This window comes from Hippocampus bargibanti, linkage group LG10, assembly GCF_051943395.1.
Source record: "Hippocampus bargibanti isolate YZ-2025 linkage group LG10, ASM5194339v1, whole genome shotgun sequence".
NCBI classification, from domain to species: domain Eukaryota; kingdom Metazoa; phylum Chordata; class Actinopteri; order Syngnathiformes; family Syngnathidae; genus Hippocampus; species Hippocampus bargibanti.
The window spans coordinates 22,439,810-22,460,204 of NC_142743.1; the positions used below are offsets into that span (position 1 = coordinate 22,439,810).

The window sequence follows — 20,395 nt, forward strand, 5'->3', positions numbered from 1 at the left end:
TTCTGCATCTCTAAACATACCAAAGTTTACAGCACTAGCAGCCGATCAGATGGGGGGAAAAATGAATACAATCATAAATGTATGTTATCATTAACATTCCAAAGTCCACTGAGAGCTCAAATGTCTTCTCCATTGAAAATTGTTTTACAGTTGCCAACAGCACGATATGCAAATACAAATGTCAAAACACACCATAAGCATTTTTTTACATTTACCTTTACCGACTGAGTTTTCCGCACAAAATAGCTTCAGGGATTACAATTTTGAAGGCCGACATATAGTTTGGCGCATAATTACAACCGACGCCTCCGGACAAGTTGTGTCCCTAATTTGTAAAATTGCTTCAAATGACTTGTACTAAGCGTATTTTACAAAGATTTTACGTTTTAAGACTCACACTGAATATTCAGGAAGTCTTGTTTTGAGTTGGTGACGAGTCCTGACGTCACGTCACGGAAGGAACGCCCCTGACCGAGAAAGGACACAAAATGCATTTTGCGGTAAAAAATTGTGGCAGTTGTCCTTTAAGTACTTCCTAAGAATGTTTCATACGTTAATGCATTCCCAGACTATAAACTCAACAATAAGTGGACATAAAAAAAACAAGCCCTTCTACGGTTTTTACATGAAGGAAGATAAGCGACACACATGGATGCTTTGGCATATGTATTATTCACTTGCTGGGGGAGAACAAAAATGAGATGCCAGATGAATCAGAGATAAAAGGGACATTATAGGGCATCAAAAGTGAAATGACGAAGGCCCCATGGGCTCATGACAGAGTCAAGGATTTCTGATTCACTGTAAATCGTATTAAGTCCGACAAGTTTGAAGCATGGCATATCAGCAAACATGAAATGTTCCCTCTTTACTCTTACTTAGCAGCTCTTATCGTGCTTAATGCACTTGGTGTATATCTTAGAAGAACAAAAAAGACCAGTTAATGTGAATCACTTCCAGAGAAATCTGCAACTGCTTATGTCTCAGAAATAACTACAAATTGCTCCACATGGGTTCGCTCTGATTTGTCACAAACGCTGCCACAAATCATTGTGTTCTCTAAGGATAATGGGGTCTTTAGAGGGTGGGGCTCTCTTTTATGAACACATACTTGGTTCCAAAATAACTTATCTTTTTTTCCTCCCATTTCATAGTTAGAAACAGTAGAGATGGAATGCAACAAATATATCAGCTTGAGGTTAAAAGATTGGTTGATTGCATCCAGGAACACAGCTGTTATCCGTCAAAAAAAAAAAAAAAAAAAAAAGAATGATGACCAAAAACCCTCGAGGCGCGGTCACTGACTCAAACATATTACAAAGACACCAAAATCTTCTCAGGATGACACGAAAATCCAATCAGGATAAAAGTCAGAATGTATGTATTTGGTCTCTACACCTAATACAGTAAAGTCTCGTTATATTGATATTCAAGGGAGTCCGAAAAAATATCGATATAACCGGGACTATCGATATATCCGATATCGATATAACGAGACTTTACTGTATGTTTATTGCTTCAGCGCTACATTTGTAATATGTTTTAAAATCAATACAGTTTCTTGGTTATTATTTAGTGACACAGCTCTAAAAGACCACAGCAAAATTCAGTCAAGTTTACATATTACGGATTACTGGTCCGACCGTGTATTCAATTAATCCCGTGTGTGAAGGTCAGACAGGATATAAAAAGGGAGTGCATTAAATTCATATTTCCGTCACCCATGAAAATGCAAACTCCATGCAGAGATAAGAAAACATAGTATCCTAACTCTGAGGCACATGTGCTAAGCACGACTATCCAATCCTTGGTAAATCCACCGCATGTTCATAAATGTGGGCAGCATTTACCACCGTGTACAGCTTCAATGCATGCTCATGCAATGGCGGCGTGAAATTTCCGTGACGTGATTCAGCGACCCAGTTGTTTTTTTTTAATTTGCCTATTTTTTTTAGGCGGGCAAAGGGACTTTGGTCTAATCTTGAGCTGTGGAGGTTGTTTTTGTGGCAGTGGACTCATTCACAAAAGCACCGTATCGTTGGAAAAAAAAAATACAAATAGGTTTCAACCAGTTTAATTCCATTCAAAATGTACTTTAACTGTCAAATTATCATCATCTGCAATTCCTTTCATCTCCCTTTCATAACTGCTTCTGTGAAATGTAAATTTCTCCACTGCGAGACTAATAGAGGTAAATCCAATCCAAACAAATTAACCAATTCATTGCCATTTATGAATTTATTCAGTAATTGAAAGTATGACGTAGTGCACCATTCCCAAATTTATTCGTATTTTGTTTTTTCATTCTTGGATGCCGTTAAAACTTTGGCCATGTCCTTTGGATGTTTTTTTCTTTTCCAGAAGGGGGCAGCATTTCCCTTTTTTCCATGTTAGCGCTTTTTTCCAGCTTCAGCTGTAGTTAAAGCGCTATATAAACCAATGGGTATGTATTGCATTGTGTTTTGAACAGCCACCCTCATTTCAAGCTCATATAACTCCAGACCCATATCATTTACGAATTAACTTTTTTTTTCTGATGAAAGAAGAGACTTTAAGATTTCTAATGCTGCATTGAATGTTTATATAGTCCTAAAACTCAATATTCTGTGGGTCCTGGAATTAAAGTGACAATGACAAAAACCCTGGCACTGGAGTGGACAGATTTAGACACGTCTGGCAGTGAATAAGTTAAACTGCAGCCACGATCAATGCTATTCTCTTCGGAACTGAAATGATTCATAAGTTTTATATGTACTTGACCTGCATGGCCATGGCTCAAACAAGAATGAGTCCTCCACCACAAGTCGGAAAATCGTTGAATTAGAAGGTCGTATTTGGATTTACTCATCACACTATTTTACCAATGAGTGGAAAAGACATAGCATAGGCTATTGTAAACAAATTGAATAGGATGTGTTGCAAAAGCACTACACTGCAGGAGAAAGACAAAGGTGTCAAGGTCAGGCGATACTTTGATTATGACATTCGAAAATGACGGGGCGTAACATCTTTTTTATGTCCAGTAATATCAGGCACATGCCCATTTTCCTTGTAGTGGCAATGAAAAGGAACCATGGCAGCTTTTTAAAAGATTGGATAGTCATCTTGTGCTTAAATTACTAATAGTGGGGAGTGTATAAATGAACCGATGTAGAGCTTGTAATACAGCATTACTCAACTGCAATGAGGTAGATCGTGATGCGCTTGGGGTTGCAGTGTATGAACGTAAGAAGAAAAAATCTCACAAATCATCGACCACAATTAAATTACACTCTACCACATGCATTTTAAAAATGCTTCGCGATCATGAGACATTTACCAGGAAGAATAACTGAATGTGAATACTGTGTGTTCATCCCTTTCAATTTTGCTGCTGCAAATTCCCCCATTGCGGGACTATTAAAGGGTTTCTGATTCAGATTCTGAATTAGTTTAATCAGCTTCAATGAATTTCTGATTGCATTGCGTGGAAACAAATGCAGAAAACAAACACATGCAACGTAATGACAACAGCATCATTTAAAAATTAAGGCTTTGGTGTTACAGATTTCCTCAAATGATGGCCCCCACTCGAATAGACACCATGTTTCAATTAATCACAGAGTCCACCAAAAACAATTATGTGCTTATCCTCAAATGGATGACTCTATCAATCCTCTTAGGATAGCAAGTAGTGACTGTAATTTCCTAATTGGCTATTGTTTAGACACAGGTATGAAAAATAGTTAACAGTTATCTGTTCCCGGCTATTAAGTATGTGACCCTGACAACTTGACATGTTACAGTATACAGTATTGTTTTCATTGTCATTGTAACAGTGTTACAACACTACTGGACACCTTACACTGCCTTATCACACTTTGTACTTGTGTGTATGTGTTCTCAATATGTTTTGTGTTAAAGTGGCTTGTTTGTTGTAGTGCTAGAAATGATGAAATGTAAATTTCTCTACTGCGAGACTAATAAAGGCAAATCCAATCCAATCCAATAGCTTTGTGTGTTTTTATATCAGAATTGGACAATAAAGATGATCCCAATTGTCTGCTTCATGTCACAAAGAGGGTACAGCAAGTGCTGTCGAATGAATGACTGTGTCTTTGTGTTATATTATTTGTAGTTTAGGTTTTTTTTATTTCAAGATGGCGCCACGAGACTGGCTGCCTTTTTTTTACATTTTACATTAACATTTTATTCATCAACATTCCCATGCCCCTAAATGCTATTCTGAGGAATTGATTGTCTTTCAATGTTACCTCATTAGTAAATAGAGTCGACTTGTGAGTAATTTACCCTCAGTATAAATACAGCTATTCTATGAAGGCCTTGGCAGTTAGTTTGAGAACTCTCATGAACAAGAGCATCATGAAAACCAAGTTTTGAGCATCTCCACGAGAGTGATTAAAACAATTATACTTCAATGGAAAGAAAAAATGTGGCACACATGAAATTGTATCAAGACCTGACTGTCCACTTAAACAAAATGCAAGAGCAGAGAAGAGGCCCATGTCCGCTGTGAAGAAGCTGCATGAATCCACAAATGAATTCAAAGAATACAGTAAAGTCTCGTTATATCGATATTCAAGGGAGTCCGAAAAATATCGATATAACCGGGACTATCGATATATCCGACCCTGTTTGCATGTAATTTTCTCCGTGCGTGCATAGAAATAGTATCGATATAACCGGGACTATCGATATATCCGACCCTGTTTGCATGTAATTTTCTCTGTGCGTGCATAGAAATAGTATCGATATAACCGGGACTATCGATATATCCGATATCGATATAACGAGACTTTACTGTATGTCCACACGACAATTTGAAACCATGCACTACTCAAACCTGCTAATTATGGAAGAATGGAAAGATGATTTTTTTTTTGCCAGAAAGGCCTCATAAACGTGTAAGATGAGACCAAAGTTGAATTGTTTTTGGTCTCAGTGCAACGTTCCATGTATGTCACAGACCTAAGTCCGCTCATCACTCTGAGCACTCCACTGTGAAAAGGCGGTGAAAACATTATGATGTAAAGATGATTAACTTGAGTAAGGACATGGATACTTGTCAGAGTTAGCCCTGGAAGAAAGTCTGTTGGAGAATGCCCCCCCCAAATATATACACTGTGATCTTGAGTGTTTGCTGGTTTAAATCATTCTAAAGCGTGTGAAAAGTTCAGAACAATGTTTGCCACGATAGGGGTGGTATACTTGACCAAGCACATTCCCTAATTACTTGTTTCCCATGCCTATGATTGGATAATTAATGGAATACCATGTCCTAATCCCCTTTCCGTCAGGGGTATAAAAAGAAGGGTTTTTTTGGTTTATAAATCAGTTCTTCTTCAACTAGATGGATCCAACACCGCGGATTTCTTTGCGCAGAAGGACATTATTGTGATGGATTGGCCTAGCAATTCACCGGACTTGAACCCGATTGAGAATTTATGGTCGATAATCAAGATTCGTCTGCGTGAGAAAAATTGCTAAACAAAAAAGCCCTAATTTATGATATAATTAAGACCTGTTACAGAGACCCTTCCATCATCAACAACTGTCAAAATATGGTCGATTCCATGACAAAACGCATCACTAAGGTGGCAAGAACAAGGGAGCACACACTTCTTACTAAAATGTACATTTAAATCATTTGAGTGGTCAAAAAATGCAAACAATCAATGTAATGCCAAAATAACAGGACGGTGCAATATATATATATATATATATACATCACTCCGGGTCCTCCAGTTTCCTCCCACTTTCCAAAAACATGCATGGCAGGCTGATTGAACACTCCATATTGTCCTTAGGTGCGAATGTGTGAGTGACTGTTTGTCTTTGTGTGCCCTGCGATTGGCTGGCAACCAATTCAGGGTGTCCCCCGCCTAGTGCCCAAAGCCGGCTTGGATAGGCACCAGCACCTCCCGCGACCCTAATGAGGATTAAGTGGTCTGGATAATTGGTCGGATTAAAAAAAGAAACTTGACAATAGGAAGGTGATTCATCTTCTAGCAAGGCCCCGAACATGAATCCAGAGGCTGGAAGGTGCTCGAACTCCCCCTTCATTTAAATGGAGATGCTCCAATACATATGTTTTCCCCATTCCATTCAGTGGATGTGCTTCTGTACCGATGCACTCCCGATTCATTTCAATGAGGCACTGTAATAGATAAATAATACATAAAACAATCTTCCATGAGAGTTGAAGAATGCAACAAAACGAAGGAAAGTTAATCTCCCCCGGTGTCCTTGGTTGAGCAAGGTTTGAAGGTCTTGCATGAAGGAAAGACACTAAGGTTGACATGAGTGAGGTAACCTTCCTCATCAGTAAACAGTCGGGGTGGACCAAAAGGTCAGTCAAATCACTCGGCTCAAGTCAAAGGAAGGAGCGGTGTCGTCTTAAGTGACAGTATGTTAAGCAAAAGGTTACTTTGAAGAAGCCATGAGAACAAAAGGGAACTCCCACTCAAGGGCAGACACATTTATCACGGGGAAGTTACGTTAAAGCTTTTTGAAAAGCTTTTGAACACCTTTCTGGAGCTCAATTTTAACTGCCACATTTATAAAAGCATAAAAGAAAAAAGAACATGCGCACGCGTAGCTTTTTAACAAAGTACTTGTGGTTTCTTTAACAGACCACATTTAAGTGAAAATAAAATACAAGGCTGTGTTGAACCGAATATTATAGTTCACTGACTATTGCTTGAAGAGAGTATGATTGAAATGGGGCTGAACTACACCATTAAAAGTTGACATCAAATCATCAAGGCAGGCTATTATACATCATCATTTTTTAGATCTTTTTCTCTTGTTAGTTTACTTGAAAAGTGGACCTGATTCACCAGACTTCATACAAGTCCAAAATGCATTATTCTCGTGTCAGATAAAAAAATCATTACATTTCATTGGACTTTGAACACTGGGCAACATGACTGTCATATCAGCGGTAAGCTAAAATACATGAAGATATTACCGCATTTTACGGACTGTAGGGCACACCCAAAAGCCTTCATTTTCTTCAAAAGATGACCCTGCACCTTATATGCCAGTGCGTCTTATATGTGAAGTAGCATTGAGCCAGAACAGGTCTAGCAGCCACTGACTCCATCACCCCCTCCCCCTCATAGAGAAAGTACTGCGTGGTCCATGCTGGGATATGTAAAAAAAATACTTTGCAAGGTGGAATTTTTGTCTCAATTTCACCATAATTTTCTGTTTTTAGCATTATTATTAGAAATTGATTTTTTTTGCCTGTTTTTATCTTTAGAGTTTCAAGAAAACGAAATTATTGGATCGGTTGCACAATAGACTGCTTAAGCAACAGAGGATTAGTCATGCTGATGAGGTGATACCAGGGTAAATTGGGCAATCAGGCCAGTTGTCAGTCAAGACAATAGAAGCAATCAGTGGAGCCACAGGAATTAGTCCTCTGCCCCCCTCCCAACCAGAGAGCAGGGAGCAATCATAGTAGAGTCCGGCACCGCCACGGCTGGACAGTAGGGATATATACAGTAAAGTCTCGTTATAGCGATATTCAAGGGAGTCCAAAAAATATCGATATAACCGGGACTATCGATATATCCGACCCTGTTTGCATGTAATTTTCTCCGTGCGTGCATAGAAATAGTATCGATATAACCGGGACTATCGATATATCCGATATCGATATAACGAGACTTTACTGTATATAGAAACTACCAGTAAGACTTTAGTTTACTGACGAAGTTTCTTGGATAAGAAGCGAAACGTCCGACACCTTCAAAGAAGTACAGATGACGGCTGAAGAAACATTTTCATCAATGGACCATTCCTGTACGACTGAGAGCTTACACAGACGTAAAACGAAATGTGTTTATTTCTGATGATTATAAGGCCTAATTATTCAGTGAAAATCTCTAAAAAACATATACAGAATTATCGTATTGTAATAAACTGATAAAACACTGGCATATTTTTCATAAAATTGGAGAAAATACCACACATTATACTATATTGCAATTTCTATTTTCATGTTTGACATCAAACAAGGAAAATTGTCAAAATCTGACTGTATTGTTGACATTCTTTTTAGCACAGCACTGTCCAATGGGTGCATAACTTACCTCTACCGTCACGCCTTATAAGGTGATGTGCCTTATAAATAGAAAACATTTTAAAATATGTCATTCATTGAAGGTGCGCCTTATAGTCCGGTGCGCCACATAGTACGGAAAATATGATACTTCCTTCTACTCGAAATAGTTACTGTCACAAATTGCACGGTGATCATGACCATGTAATCGACACCATAGAAGCACCAATGGCAAAATGAAGAGGCAGGAGTGATGTATGCACATTTATTTACCCAACCTATTACCTTTGTGTGGCATAAACACAACCAGCGTTCCTATTTGCAGTTGTGTCATGACTGTAGGCTTATGGGAAAGCCATAGCTTCATTTTGGCGAAGTACCTCTGTCCACAAATTGTCAACAACAGTCTCTCCACGCATCACTTAATCTAAGTCAGTATACCTAATTAATTTCGTTTATTTCCGTTTTATTTCATTGGGGATCGTTTGAATTGCATTTGGATAAAATTGTAATTATATGGCCTATGCCCTAACCTACTTAATTCTATATTTGTCAATGCTATATGTACTGGTGAATAAGAAAATGTGTGTGTGTGTGTGTGTGTGTGTGTGTGAGTAGGGCGAGATATACAGCATGTATTTGCATGTATAATTTATGACTGACCTCCACAAGCTTGTTGGCATGTTCACGGAACACCTGGGCATACTCCTTGACCTCTTTCTCATTTCCACTCTTAGCCGCTTCGATGAGCACCAACAGAGGGACGTTGGTCTCCAGAAATGAGTCTGAGATGTGGTCCATCACCGCCTTTCTCAGCTGGAATAGAATAAAGATGAGGTGAGGGGAGGGGGTTAGATCACAATATTCATTCATTAGCTTTAAACTAGAATGAGAGAGAGAGAGAGAGAGAGAGAGAGAGAGAGAGAGAGAGAGAGAGAGAGAGAGAGAGAGAGAGAGAGAGAGAGAGAGAGAGAGAGAGAGAGAGAGAGAGAGAGAGAGAGAGAGAGAGAGAGAGAGAGAGAGAATGAATAAAAGTGCAGAGTGCTGACAACGAATTTTTTTACCCATAAGGAAATTTTACGAGGGTAGGAAACTGCAACTTTTATCTTTGTTTCTGGCCTAATTTTGTAGCCAAATGGCAAGGGACCGGTTGTTCCATGAGAAAGTAAATGGACCCCTGTGGTATGCATTGGGATGTCTGACGTGATGCTGGCGGGAACTGTACATAATGTATAACAGACAGGTGTTTTATCTTATAGAGGGATGGGCTTACTCAAGTAAGACCCCTACTAAGACACACAGGAGGGGGAAACAGGAAAAAAAAATCTTCCACATATGCTATGCATTTTTTAGATGATATAGAGTAGAAAATGTTTTTTTTAAAACAAGTTTTGTTGAAGATGACATTTCACACAATACCTGCATTTAGACACATGGAATATGTCATTTTGAAATACAGTAGTAAAAAAAAACATGCTGATACTCAACCCATAACCATGTTTAACATCTCTAGAACATTATTAGAACTGTCCACTGCCTCATGCATCGACTACAAAGTTGTAAGTCAGTTCACAATAAGATATATAAATTACACTGCATCATGTTCTTCAGTTCGTGCTTGAAAGTGCTCCGTACTTTTCCAAATGACATTGGCACTAATGTACTGTTGCCTCCAACATTTGCCTTGTACTGCATAAGCTTGATTGTAAATCCTGTTATCTGAGAAACGAAGACGAGTGAGCTGAGATAGAGTAAACAGATGTCAGTGATAAGATGTTTAAAAAAAATGCAAGTCACCTGGCAAAATTGCGTTGGTTTTTTTTACTCTACAGAGGGGAATAAATTAAAGTATATGTCTATAAGAAGCAGACATCAATAGGAGCCATGAGAACAAAAGCACCCTGCGCCTTCATGTAGACCCATTATGGACATACAAACCATTCTGTATTATGTCAGCGTCCAATATCCAACACGCCGCTTGTGCGCCATCTTGTGCATTTTCTGGGCTGCTACCGTCGGAGTCCAGATATTCTCCTTCACCGGTTTTGTCGCTTGAATTGATACGGAAGGACTTCTTTCATCAATCGCAAACCACCGATGCTTTCTTCTTCGGAAGTATTTGAATCATATTCATAATTGGATGAGTAACAAGAAATGATCTTCTCCAAAGCTGAACTCTTTGAAGCCTTTGTTTTGATTCTGGAGCAAGGCTGTTTGTGGGTGGGCCAGGATCGCCGGATTCGCCCAGGTTCCCAATGTGATGTCTCGAACAAGGGGGCGGGATTTTCGAGCTCATTAGTGGCTGTTTTGGGCAGCTTTAAGTTATTTTTAATGGTGTTTTGCGTTTGACTAAAAATATCAGTCTGCGTGTTTTGGGTATTTTAGAAGCTATAAAACATGATGTCAGTTAGGAAACAAAAAAATGATATCGGTTGTCCTTTAAAACAAGATAATAATTCATTAGGGCCTCTGGTGAGAGTATATTAAGTTTATTCTTGTGGATACGACATGGCTTCTGAAACTGGAAGCAACGTGAAGCCAATGTAATGCCGTATCTAAGCACCACTTTATCAAGAATGGTCATATAATCTGGGATCTGTGATTTAAAGGGTTACAATGCCAGGTACAGAACATTGTTGTTTATATTCTTTGGCCCATTGGTATGGTGAGTGTTGTGTATGTTTCACAGTATTACTGTGGTTGTGCATCATTGCTATCCAGTCATCTGGCGGAAGGGATGTGGAATGAGGGCAGATATAAATCTCACATTTGCTGCAGCAATGTTCGCAAAAGGCAAAGGTATGGCATTATTATGCAGGGCTTCTGAGTGGAATATATCCACACTCCGCTGCCGTTGTTACCTTTTCTTGTAATACCTTGACAGAACTACCAATGCAGTAAATGTGCAGCATTGAATTTAGCAATGCCCATTTCTGACAAGTGCATGTTTGATAAAGGAATTATTTCAAAACAATAATTCATGTTTTTTTTTTCATGGAAAAAAAGAAACAAAAAAAAAAGAAGAAAACATGGGAACCGGGGACATTTAGGTAATATTTGGCAAATGTTTGCAACCTTGAATTAACCTTGAAATAACCTGATTTTCGTGTGCAATTGACTACCTTTTCTAACATTCACAAACCTTAAGAGTAACCATAGATCACTCATAATGCTGTGGTGGATATTGCTACAGATACTGACGATATTTTTGAAGGGCTTGTGTTGTTGCTATTTATCAGGTGTGTGCATACCTGTCAACCTATATTTTTCCCCATAATTTATGTATTTTTTTTATCATTTCAAATAATTTACATCATACTACAACTTTTATATGGGGAAAAAAAAAATTGAGAACCAATCTTACAAAGACCATTTAGGCTCAAATCCAATTCATCTCAACTGCTGGTAGCAAACAACAATGCTACCACCGATCGCTACTATTGTCACGGCAAACCAGAAGAAGTAATCCCCAATTATATGTACAGTATGGATATATTTTCATCGCTGTGTATGGTCGGATTGATAAAAGCATAACGCGCACACGCGCGGTGAGCTGTCTGGATTTCTGCTTCTGTTCGTGTTTTTTTATAATTTCAAATAATGTACAGCATACTACAACTTTTATACAGGAATTGTAATTAATTGCAATGTTTTGATGATGATACTATTACAGCGTGTTCCGGCAACAAATTCCTTGTGTTTTCGACATATTTGGCAATAAAGATGATTCTGATTCTGATTTATAAAGGCAGCTATGATTCAAGGTTGATCGGTATGTGAGTGTTTAGTTTTGAAGATGATGGGAACATTTTTAAAAGCGTCCTTGCAAATGTTTTCATTGAATGAAAAGAAACTATGTGTAAGGCGTAAACAAACATCCATAGATTATTATTTTTTTTTTTTTTAATAAACAGAATTTATTTACTCAGTGACTGGATTGAGTCATTATATAAGAATAATGTCACCAAACATGGACCCTTTCCACCACACTTTATTACATTTATTTATTTACTTTTTAGCACCAGTTTGTTCTTTTTCCACAGGTGACTCAGGCAACCAACTATATCCAGCGGGTGGGGTTATCGTGAAGATCGCAGATGGAGAGGAATGGCTCCCTGGACACACGGAAGTTTTGGACAAAATATGGAGCAGTAAACTCCAGCACAATTATTTCCCACGATAAGACAGATCGTGGATGTGCCCAGCCAGCCTCGTGATCATCTCCAACGGTTAAAAAAGATAGACATTTTTGCTGATTGTATAATCGATGCTATGCTAAGTTGCAATGAGTTACTACTTTAGTAATTTTTACATCAACATTATTAGTATTTATACATGTTAATATACTCTACATTTTTGTCATTATTTGGCAAAAATTACTTGATTATCAACCTCCCCGTGTTTATTGATTGTGAGAAATTGAGTGGTTCTTCTATTGAATTCAATGACATTTTCAGGGAGGTACAAACATGAATCTTGAAAAGGCTTTGCAAGAGAACATGGATGTCAGGATGTCTGACTGTTTACAGTCGCACTGTGGTTTATGTTGACCGATCTTGTGATTCAGAACACATTGTGTCAGATACCTTGGGGTCAGCACAGGAACAGTTCTTATTAAAATGTCAAAAGCAATCACAGCATGAAGGGCTGGAGTCACGGCTGAGAGGAAACAGCCTGAGCAAATCAAAAATCAAGTAATAACTCTCACAGAAGATATCTATCAGTGATTCTGGCATTACAACAAGAGGAGAGGAAAAGTACCAAGGCTGAGTAATTGGTCATCAAGGAGCTAAAAATCACAGGCTGCGTTGCCTTAGTATTCGGTGTCAATCACTTTGGACGACAATGGAAGTGAGACATTTTTTGAAAAAATGTATGGTAGCAATTTGAAAGTCTCTCTCTCTCACTGTATAGAGCTCTGTATATAAGCGGTTGGATAGCTCAGTTGGTAAGGCAACAGTTTGGCGTACAGGAGATGAGCACATAACACCATCCAGTGTGGTCCTTAGGAAAGACACTTTACGCTAATGCCTACCTCATTCAACTATGAGAGGCAATAATACGGATGGAAGGATAGATAGATAGATAGATAGATAGATAGATAGATAGATAGATAGATAGATAGATAGATAGATAGATAGATAGATAGATAGATAGATAGATAGATAGATAGACAGATAATATCAGCTGTCTTCGGGCACCAAGCGGGGGACACCTGCCCCTTGAAATCAGACAGCTAAGAAAATACTGTTTTAAAGAGGGTTGCGATTTTGCGTATTTTGACAAAACTTCAGGCAGGTTCTTAAAGCATGGGGTCATGTTGAATTCTGAAAAAAAAGCCAAATACAGTAAAGTCTCGTTATATCGATATCTGATATATCGATAGTCCCGGTTATATCGATACTATTTCTATGCACGCACGGAGAAAATTACATGCAAACAGGGTCGGATATATCGATAGTCCCGGTTATATCGATATTTTTTCGGACTCCCTTGAATATCGATATAACGAGACTTTACTGTATATCATTTGTCAAGATGTTAAATGGAATCTTGCAAAACGAAGCTGAGAACTAAAAAAACTTCTGGATACCAAACAAAAACATGTTTCCCCTCTCAATCTTGAATTTGTACTCTGTGGCAGCTGTTATGCCTTAACTTCATAAAGCCATAACAATTAGGAACAGATGTACCAATCAACAAACTAATGGAAAAATGGAAATTATTTCAACATTCCAGAGAGAAAGGCAAAAAAAGGGGAGACAAACAACATGTGAGGCTGTCGTATCATGGGGAATCCTGGAATTAGCCATCAGTCAAATAGGGCCCACAGAGATGACTTGACAGATGCATTCATTACACACAGAATAATAACGGCTAAAACACATGGCTCATTTCAAACAACGTATTCAGTTTGGTTACTAAATGCATACTAATTAAACAACTAAGCCATTTTGATGAATTACTCTTTTCCGTGGTACAAATGATTCCTCGTCCATACGCGTTGAACCCTCTCGTTTCACCCCCACAAACATAAATTGCCCACCTCTGCACTTATGATTACAGTTGCAGTTCGGATGGCATAAAGTAAGTTTGGCCTTAGAATGTAACTTTTGTTGGTGAATATATTTTGCTGCACAGCCAACAGCAGTCACAGCTAAGTCGTCATGTCTTTGGAACTGCAAATCTCTCAGTTTTCCAAGTCTGACAGTTAAACATATTCCTGCACATCAAACTTCAGTAAGTGTGGGAATATAGTACTGGACCTTCAAAACATGAAGTTCAAGTGTTTACTTAAAAGCGATCCTCAGACACTTTAGTGTATACAAACACAACATGGAAATGGAAGGTTGGGGGCAGCAGAGGACTATTCCCTAAGGCTACACTGATTACTTCTATTGTCCTGACTGACTATTGTCTACGACAGCCTAACTAAGCCTATGTGCTAACGATCTAAGAGGACTATTATAAGCACGATCCAAATTAAACCTCACACCTCCAGGGTGATTTAGTAAAGGGTTTTGCTGTTTTATAAAAATAGCTTCTTTTACTCCCCTTTCACACCATCTATTTTCTTTCGCTAAGATTTTAACCTCACTGTCATCAAATGAGTGGTTGCTGGCTTTTAGGTGCATATGTACTGCAGATTGAGACCCACTAGTATTATCCCTGCGATGTTGATAGTCTTTTTTGAGAATATGATTAGTCTCCCCAATGTATTGCTCTTTACAATCTTCAAACAAATGAAGCAAATACACACTGCAACCAACAACACCATTATTGATTCAGGATCAACACGTTTGTTGGCTGAAGAAAAACACGACATTTCAGTGATTGGGAACTGAACTAAGAAAATATCTATGCAGACTTTCTTCGGTCAGCAGTAGAACACTGGCAAGAAAGAAAAGAAGAGCTCAGAAGTTTCTATATATGACATACAATAAAACATTGAACAAGCTGGATGAGTTGGTGCCGAATACAACTGACCGTGGGCACGGGGTGAAGGGGAGTGAGAGATGCAAGAGCAGTCAACCGGGATACATTTCATCTTTTAGACGAATGCCAAAAAAAATGTTAGCCCAAAAGTAGTGATGGACGTGCTAACAACCGGATTACCATTCAACCATAACTGGAAAATAATAATTATAATCATACTCCATCCATGCATCCATTTTCTGATCCACTTTATCCTCGTAAGGGTTTCTCCCAGCTGTCTTCAGGTAGTTGGTGGGGGACACCCCAAACCAGTTGACAGCCAATGGTAGGATAGAAGTCAGTGTTATAAAATACAAAGTAAATTGTCTCTCAGTCCATCCATTGTCTAAAGTGGTTGTCCTTATGAGGCCGGAATGTGAGCAAGAGCTAACCCAAGCTGACTTTTTGCAAGAGGTACACTGCAGACTCTGCCAGTATTTCCCTCTTCATTGACATATTTAGTATATTAAGCTGTATTTCACAATGAAAACATGGATTCTGTAGTGGGGGGTAAAAGGTTGACCTACGTACTGTGCAGAATTATTAAGATTCTCTCACCACAGAACATCAGAGAAAACAATGTTACATATTGATGAAAAGGTTTCTTCAGCCGTCATCTGTACTTCTTTGATGGTGTCGGACGTTTCGCTTCTTATCCAAGAAACTTCGTCAGCAAACTAAAGTCTTACTGGTAGTTTAGGCGAACGAAGACTGGCACGTGCGCTTTGTCTGCGCATTGAACCTGCCTCTTAATAACAGAACTTGAAATGCCCAAAAATACCAACCCCCGCCTTAGATCAGGTAAAATGACACCTGATGCGGCGTATTACAATATCAAACTTCTTTTTAATGCCTACATAGGTACTTTGCACGCCAATTCTGAAGTCAATAGAAGTTATAGTTTCCCATCTGGAAAAAATCCCTAGTCTTCAAAGTTGTAGAGGGCATGGTTGCGACTCTTGTGTTCAAGTAGTGAGAATGCAGCATGACACCCAAGTTTAGTTGAGGAACAAACTGTAAATGTCTGCGAAGCAATGGAAGGGTGGAAAAAGAAGGGGACAAAAACCCTTGACGCTCATTTCAAATATAAGCCGACCTGTTCCAGAAGAATGATTTTTGAATAGAATGTCGACAAAGGAAATGTGTGCAGTGGGTTCCCGTTTTGCCATTCTATCTACTGGGGAGCTGTTCAGAGTCGAAAAGAATGACTCATCCCACTTCCTTTCTTTGTCATTTTCACCTTCTCTTCAATTCCCTGATACATGGTAATAAACTTTTCCAAGGGCGGTTAAAAATCTAAAGGAGATAGAATGTGAACACTACTCCAATCTCAAGCAGATGATTGATTTTACTTGTAAAACACATATTGTACATGTGCATGTGTGTATGTACATTTTTTTTTTTTTTTTTGCATGACTACTTCAATTCTCAAGAAATGGCCGCGAGTTAAAGGACAACCATCATCACTTTTTTGTTTCCTAACTGACATCAGAAAAACGTTTTATAGTATCTAAAATGCCCACAACACGCAGTATGATATTTTTTGTCAAATCCCCAAAAAAATGAACCCGGAAGTGGCCATTTTCAGAAGGTCCCACCCCCTTGTTCGTGGTGTCACCCCAACACGTCTTGCCTTGCTGGAGAATCAAAACAATGGCTTCAGATTTGGAGAATATGCTTTCATGTTACTCATCCAGTTATGAATATGATTCAAATAGTCCTTAAGAGGAAAGCATAAATGTTTGCAATCGAGTAAAGAAGTTATTCCGTGTCATTTTGAGGCATCTGGACAGAAATGTAGCACCCAGAAAATGCAGAAGATGGCGCCAAAGCTCAGGTGATTTGCCTGCTGGGAATTTGTGTCAGCGAATATCAATGGTGCAACACACAATGATTCACCATCGCGTTATGTATGTGTTTTTCTTCTAATTTCGCTATCAACATGGATCAACACGACATTTTCAGACCAAACAAAGTACGGCAAAATGCATTGTGTGTTGCTTTCTCGGTCAGGGGCGTTCCCTCCGTGACGTGACGTCAGGAATCATCACTCAACTCAAAGACTTGCTGAATATTCAGGGCGAGTCTTAAAACGTAAAATATAACTATATGCGGTGGATTCTTTGTAAAATACACTCAGTAGAAGTCATTTGAAGCGCTTTTACAAATTATGGACACAACTTGGCCGGGGGCGTCGGTTGTCCTTTATCATTTTCATTTGGAACAAGACATGAAAGTATCAAAGGAAATATCACAAACCTGCCGACGTAAGTCTCTGGTCTTCTTGGTCATCTTGTCAATAGCCGAGTTCAGTGGATCCCCTTTCTCTTTTCTGCCAGTCTGTGAATAAAGTAAATGAAAAAAATCATACACTAGTAGCAACGATTAATGCAGTGGTATTATTTTAAACATCTCAAGAGAACACATGCAATGTCTTCAATGCAGTGAATTTCAAAAATGCACTTTATCAAAAAAAATGAGTGAGTTGTAAGTTCTCCAATGTTACCTAGCAACTGTACCTAACAGACACACTTCAATTTGGCTGTTGCCAGCTCCCCCAAGGATGAATTCCTCGCCATGCCAATTGTTACTCGTGCCTTAAAAGGTGAGTGTGCAACCACATGTGCGTAGGACTCCATTATTTTGTCAACAAATGAATGATCTGAAGAAATGAATGTATCAGAAAATAGGGCAAGATGATCTAAAAAAGGCCATCAGATTAATACTCTTCAGAATGTAGTCGATAGAAAGAGAGAATGGTTTCATTCCATTTTAACAATAGATGTTATCATGAAAACATCTTGTCGCTGTGCTGCTTCAACACCTTAAAAATTCACAAACCAACTAAATGTTTACAATCATTAGTTGTATTAAGTTCATCCTGTCTACTTGATATCTAATTTAAAACGGATTATTTTCGAAGGCGGAAGTATACGCCGAAACATGTCAGGTAAACACCTTCAACACACTGTCTGTAAGAAAATAATCTGTTTTAAATTAGTTTACAATTATTATCTTACTATGCCAGTTAAGAAAATACACATTTTAAAAACACGAAGTAGGATAAATAATGTGAACTATTTAAATCTGGAACTGATTTTTAACAATTCAAATTCATCACTATGAAAACGGAGGCAGTGCAATTTGCTTTTAAACCCATATAAGCATAATAATAATAATAATAATAATAATAATAATAATAATAATAATACATTTAATTTACAAGCGCCTTTATGAACACCCAAGGACACTTTACAAAAAAAACAATACATAAGACAATAAAATCATGAATAAAAAAAATAAATAATAAAACAGCAGATTGAATTACACCATGAAAGCAAATTTAAAACGGTGGGTTTTGAGGTGAGACTTGAAAGTAGGAAGGGAGTCAATGTGACGGATGTTAGGTGAAAGTGAGTTCCTGTTTAATTAAGCCATTAAGATCAAATTCACGACTTTAGTTTTTTTTTTTATTATGTATTCTGGATGTGCATCAAAATGGATACTGATGATCACCAGCTTTAAAAAAATACAAAAAAATAACTGATCTTCCAACAAAGCGATACCAGCATACAATATTAGTTTTTTGTTGCCAAGCAACAACACGTTTTGCCCCGCATAGCATGAAGGCAAGCACCATCTCATAAGCCTTTGTTGGGATGTGTATGCCTCCTAGCAACGTCCAAAGGTGAATTAGCTCCAAAAGCATTAAGCACAACTGTGGTAAAGAAATACTAGTTTTATGTGACATCATTTATTGGACAGAGTCATATTATGCAAACTGATTGCAGGATTAGTTAGAACACCACCAGATGCTATCTTAGATATATGACATCTGGAATTGATTCTGTTATTGCTACATATTAAGCCACTTTGAAATTGGAAAGGAAATGAATTAGATTTTCAGTGACTGGCCTCTATGTGTTTCCAACTAACACAAGTAGCCAGGTGATTGCATCCTTGAGTTCTTCTGTGCCAAAGCAAAGGACATGACATAATGAGTCATTTTGCTGGTGCTAAAAAGACTAATGTGTCCTTTAGGCTCCAGCGGGATGAAGAGGATTAAAGATGCTCAGCACTAGAAAAAATAAATAAAATACGAATCTGAATAATGAAATACACTGTGTATTCACACAATTCAATGCATAATCAACAACCTTAAAGGACAACCGACATCTCCGGACAAGTTGTGTCCATAATTTGTAAAATGGCTTCAAATGACTTCTACTGAGCATATTTTACAAAGATTCCACCACATATAGCTATATTTTACGTTTTAAGACTCCTGCTGAATATTCCGGAAGTCTTGTTTTTGAGTTGGTGACGAGTCCTCACGTCACGTCACTGAAGGAACGCCTCTGACTGAGAAAGAACACATTGCAGCAGTCCTTTCATCACGTCAGTGCCTTTTGCGGTACTTTGTTTGGTCTGAAAACTTCGTATTGATGGCGAAATTAGAAGGACAACACATAAATAACGCGATGGTGAAACCTTGTGTGTTGTGACAAACATTTGAGCCCATTGAGCCCAAGTATTACTATTACACACGGAGCCCATGTATTATTACTACACATGGATCTTTTTCGCCATAATCGATCAAACATGTATGCTTTCCTCTTCAGAACTATTTGATTCATATTCATAACTGGATGCGTAACAAGAAAGCATATTCTCCGAATCTGAAATCATTGTTTTGATTCTCGAGCAAGGCAAGACGTCTTGGCGTGACACCACGAACAAGTTTCTTCAGCACACTTTAAGTCATTTTTTTGGTGTTTTGCATTTGACTAAAAATATCGTACTGCGTGTTTTGGTTATTTTAGATGCTACAAAACGTTTTCTGATGTCAGTTAGGAAACAAAAAAAGTGATGCGGTTGTCCTTTAATTGAAATGAGAAAACCACAAACGAGCCACTCTTTATGTATCATTAATGTTTGTGGCAACAGTGCACACAATTATTTTGCTAAATTTATCACAACCATGGTTTACACTTTCTTAAAAGCAGTGAACAATTTCATCTGACTCGAAAGTAATTAACATGTCAAAGTACTGCCTGCCGAAGGGGGACATGCACTACCTGTCCCATTTATATTAAGACCGTGCTGGCATTCAGAAGTTGTTTGAATGTCATCAAAATTGCCTCAAGTCTCATTTGACATCTTTGTGATCTTTAAAACACAGCTTTGTTGGAAACGGAATGTTGTAGTCGTCTTGTTTGGGATTTTGAAAAAGAAATTAAACAACCAATTAAAAACACCACACATGACTTACCCCATCACAAATGTTAGAAATAGGGCCGATCAAAATGGTGAGTCATAGGTTAGCCAATGTGTCAACACTAACACTCAGCC

General features: G+C 38.2%; 1 protein-coding gene across 1 annotated transcript in view; it reads right to left on the minus strand.

The window, feature by feature from the left end:
- ctnna2 (catenin alpha 2) overlaps positions 1-20,395 on the minus strand; it is a 178,538-nt gene that overhangs the window by 52,690 nt on the left and 105,453 nt on the right. The window contains exons 8-9 of the mRNA XM_089006737.1: positions 17,303-17,383; positions 8,732-8,884 (exon numbers count right to left, since the gene is read on the minus strand). Coding sequence (XP_088862863.1) covers positions 8,732-8,884; positions 17,303-17,383 — 234 coding nt within the window. The remainder of the gene's footprint in view (positions 1-8,731; positions 8,885-17,302; positions 17,384-20,395) is intronic.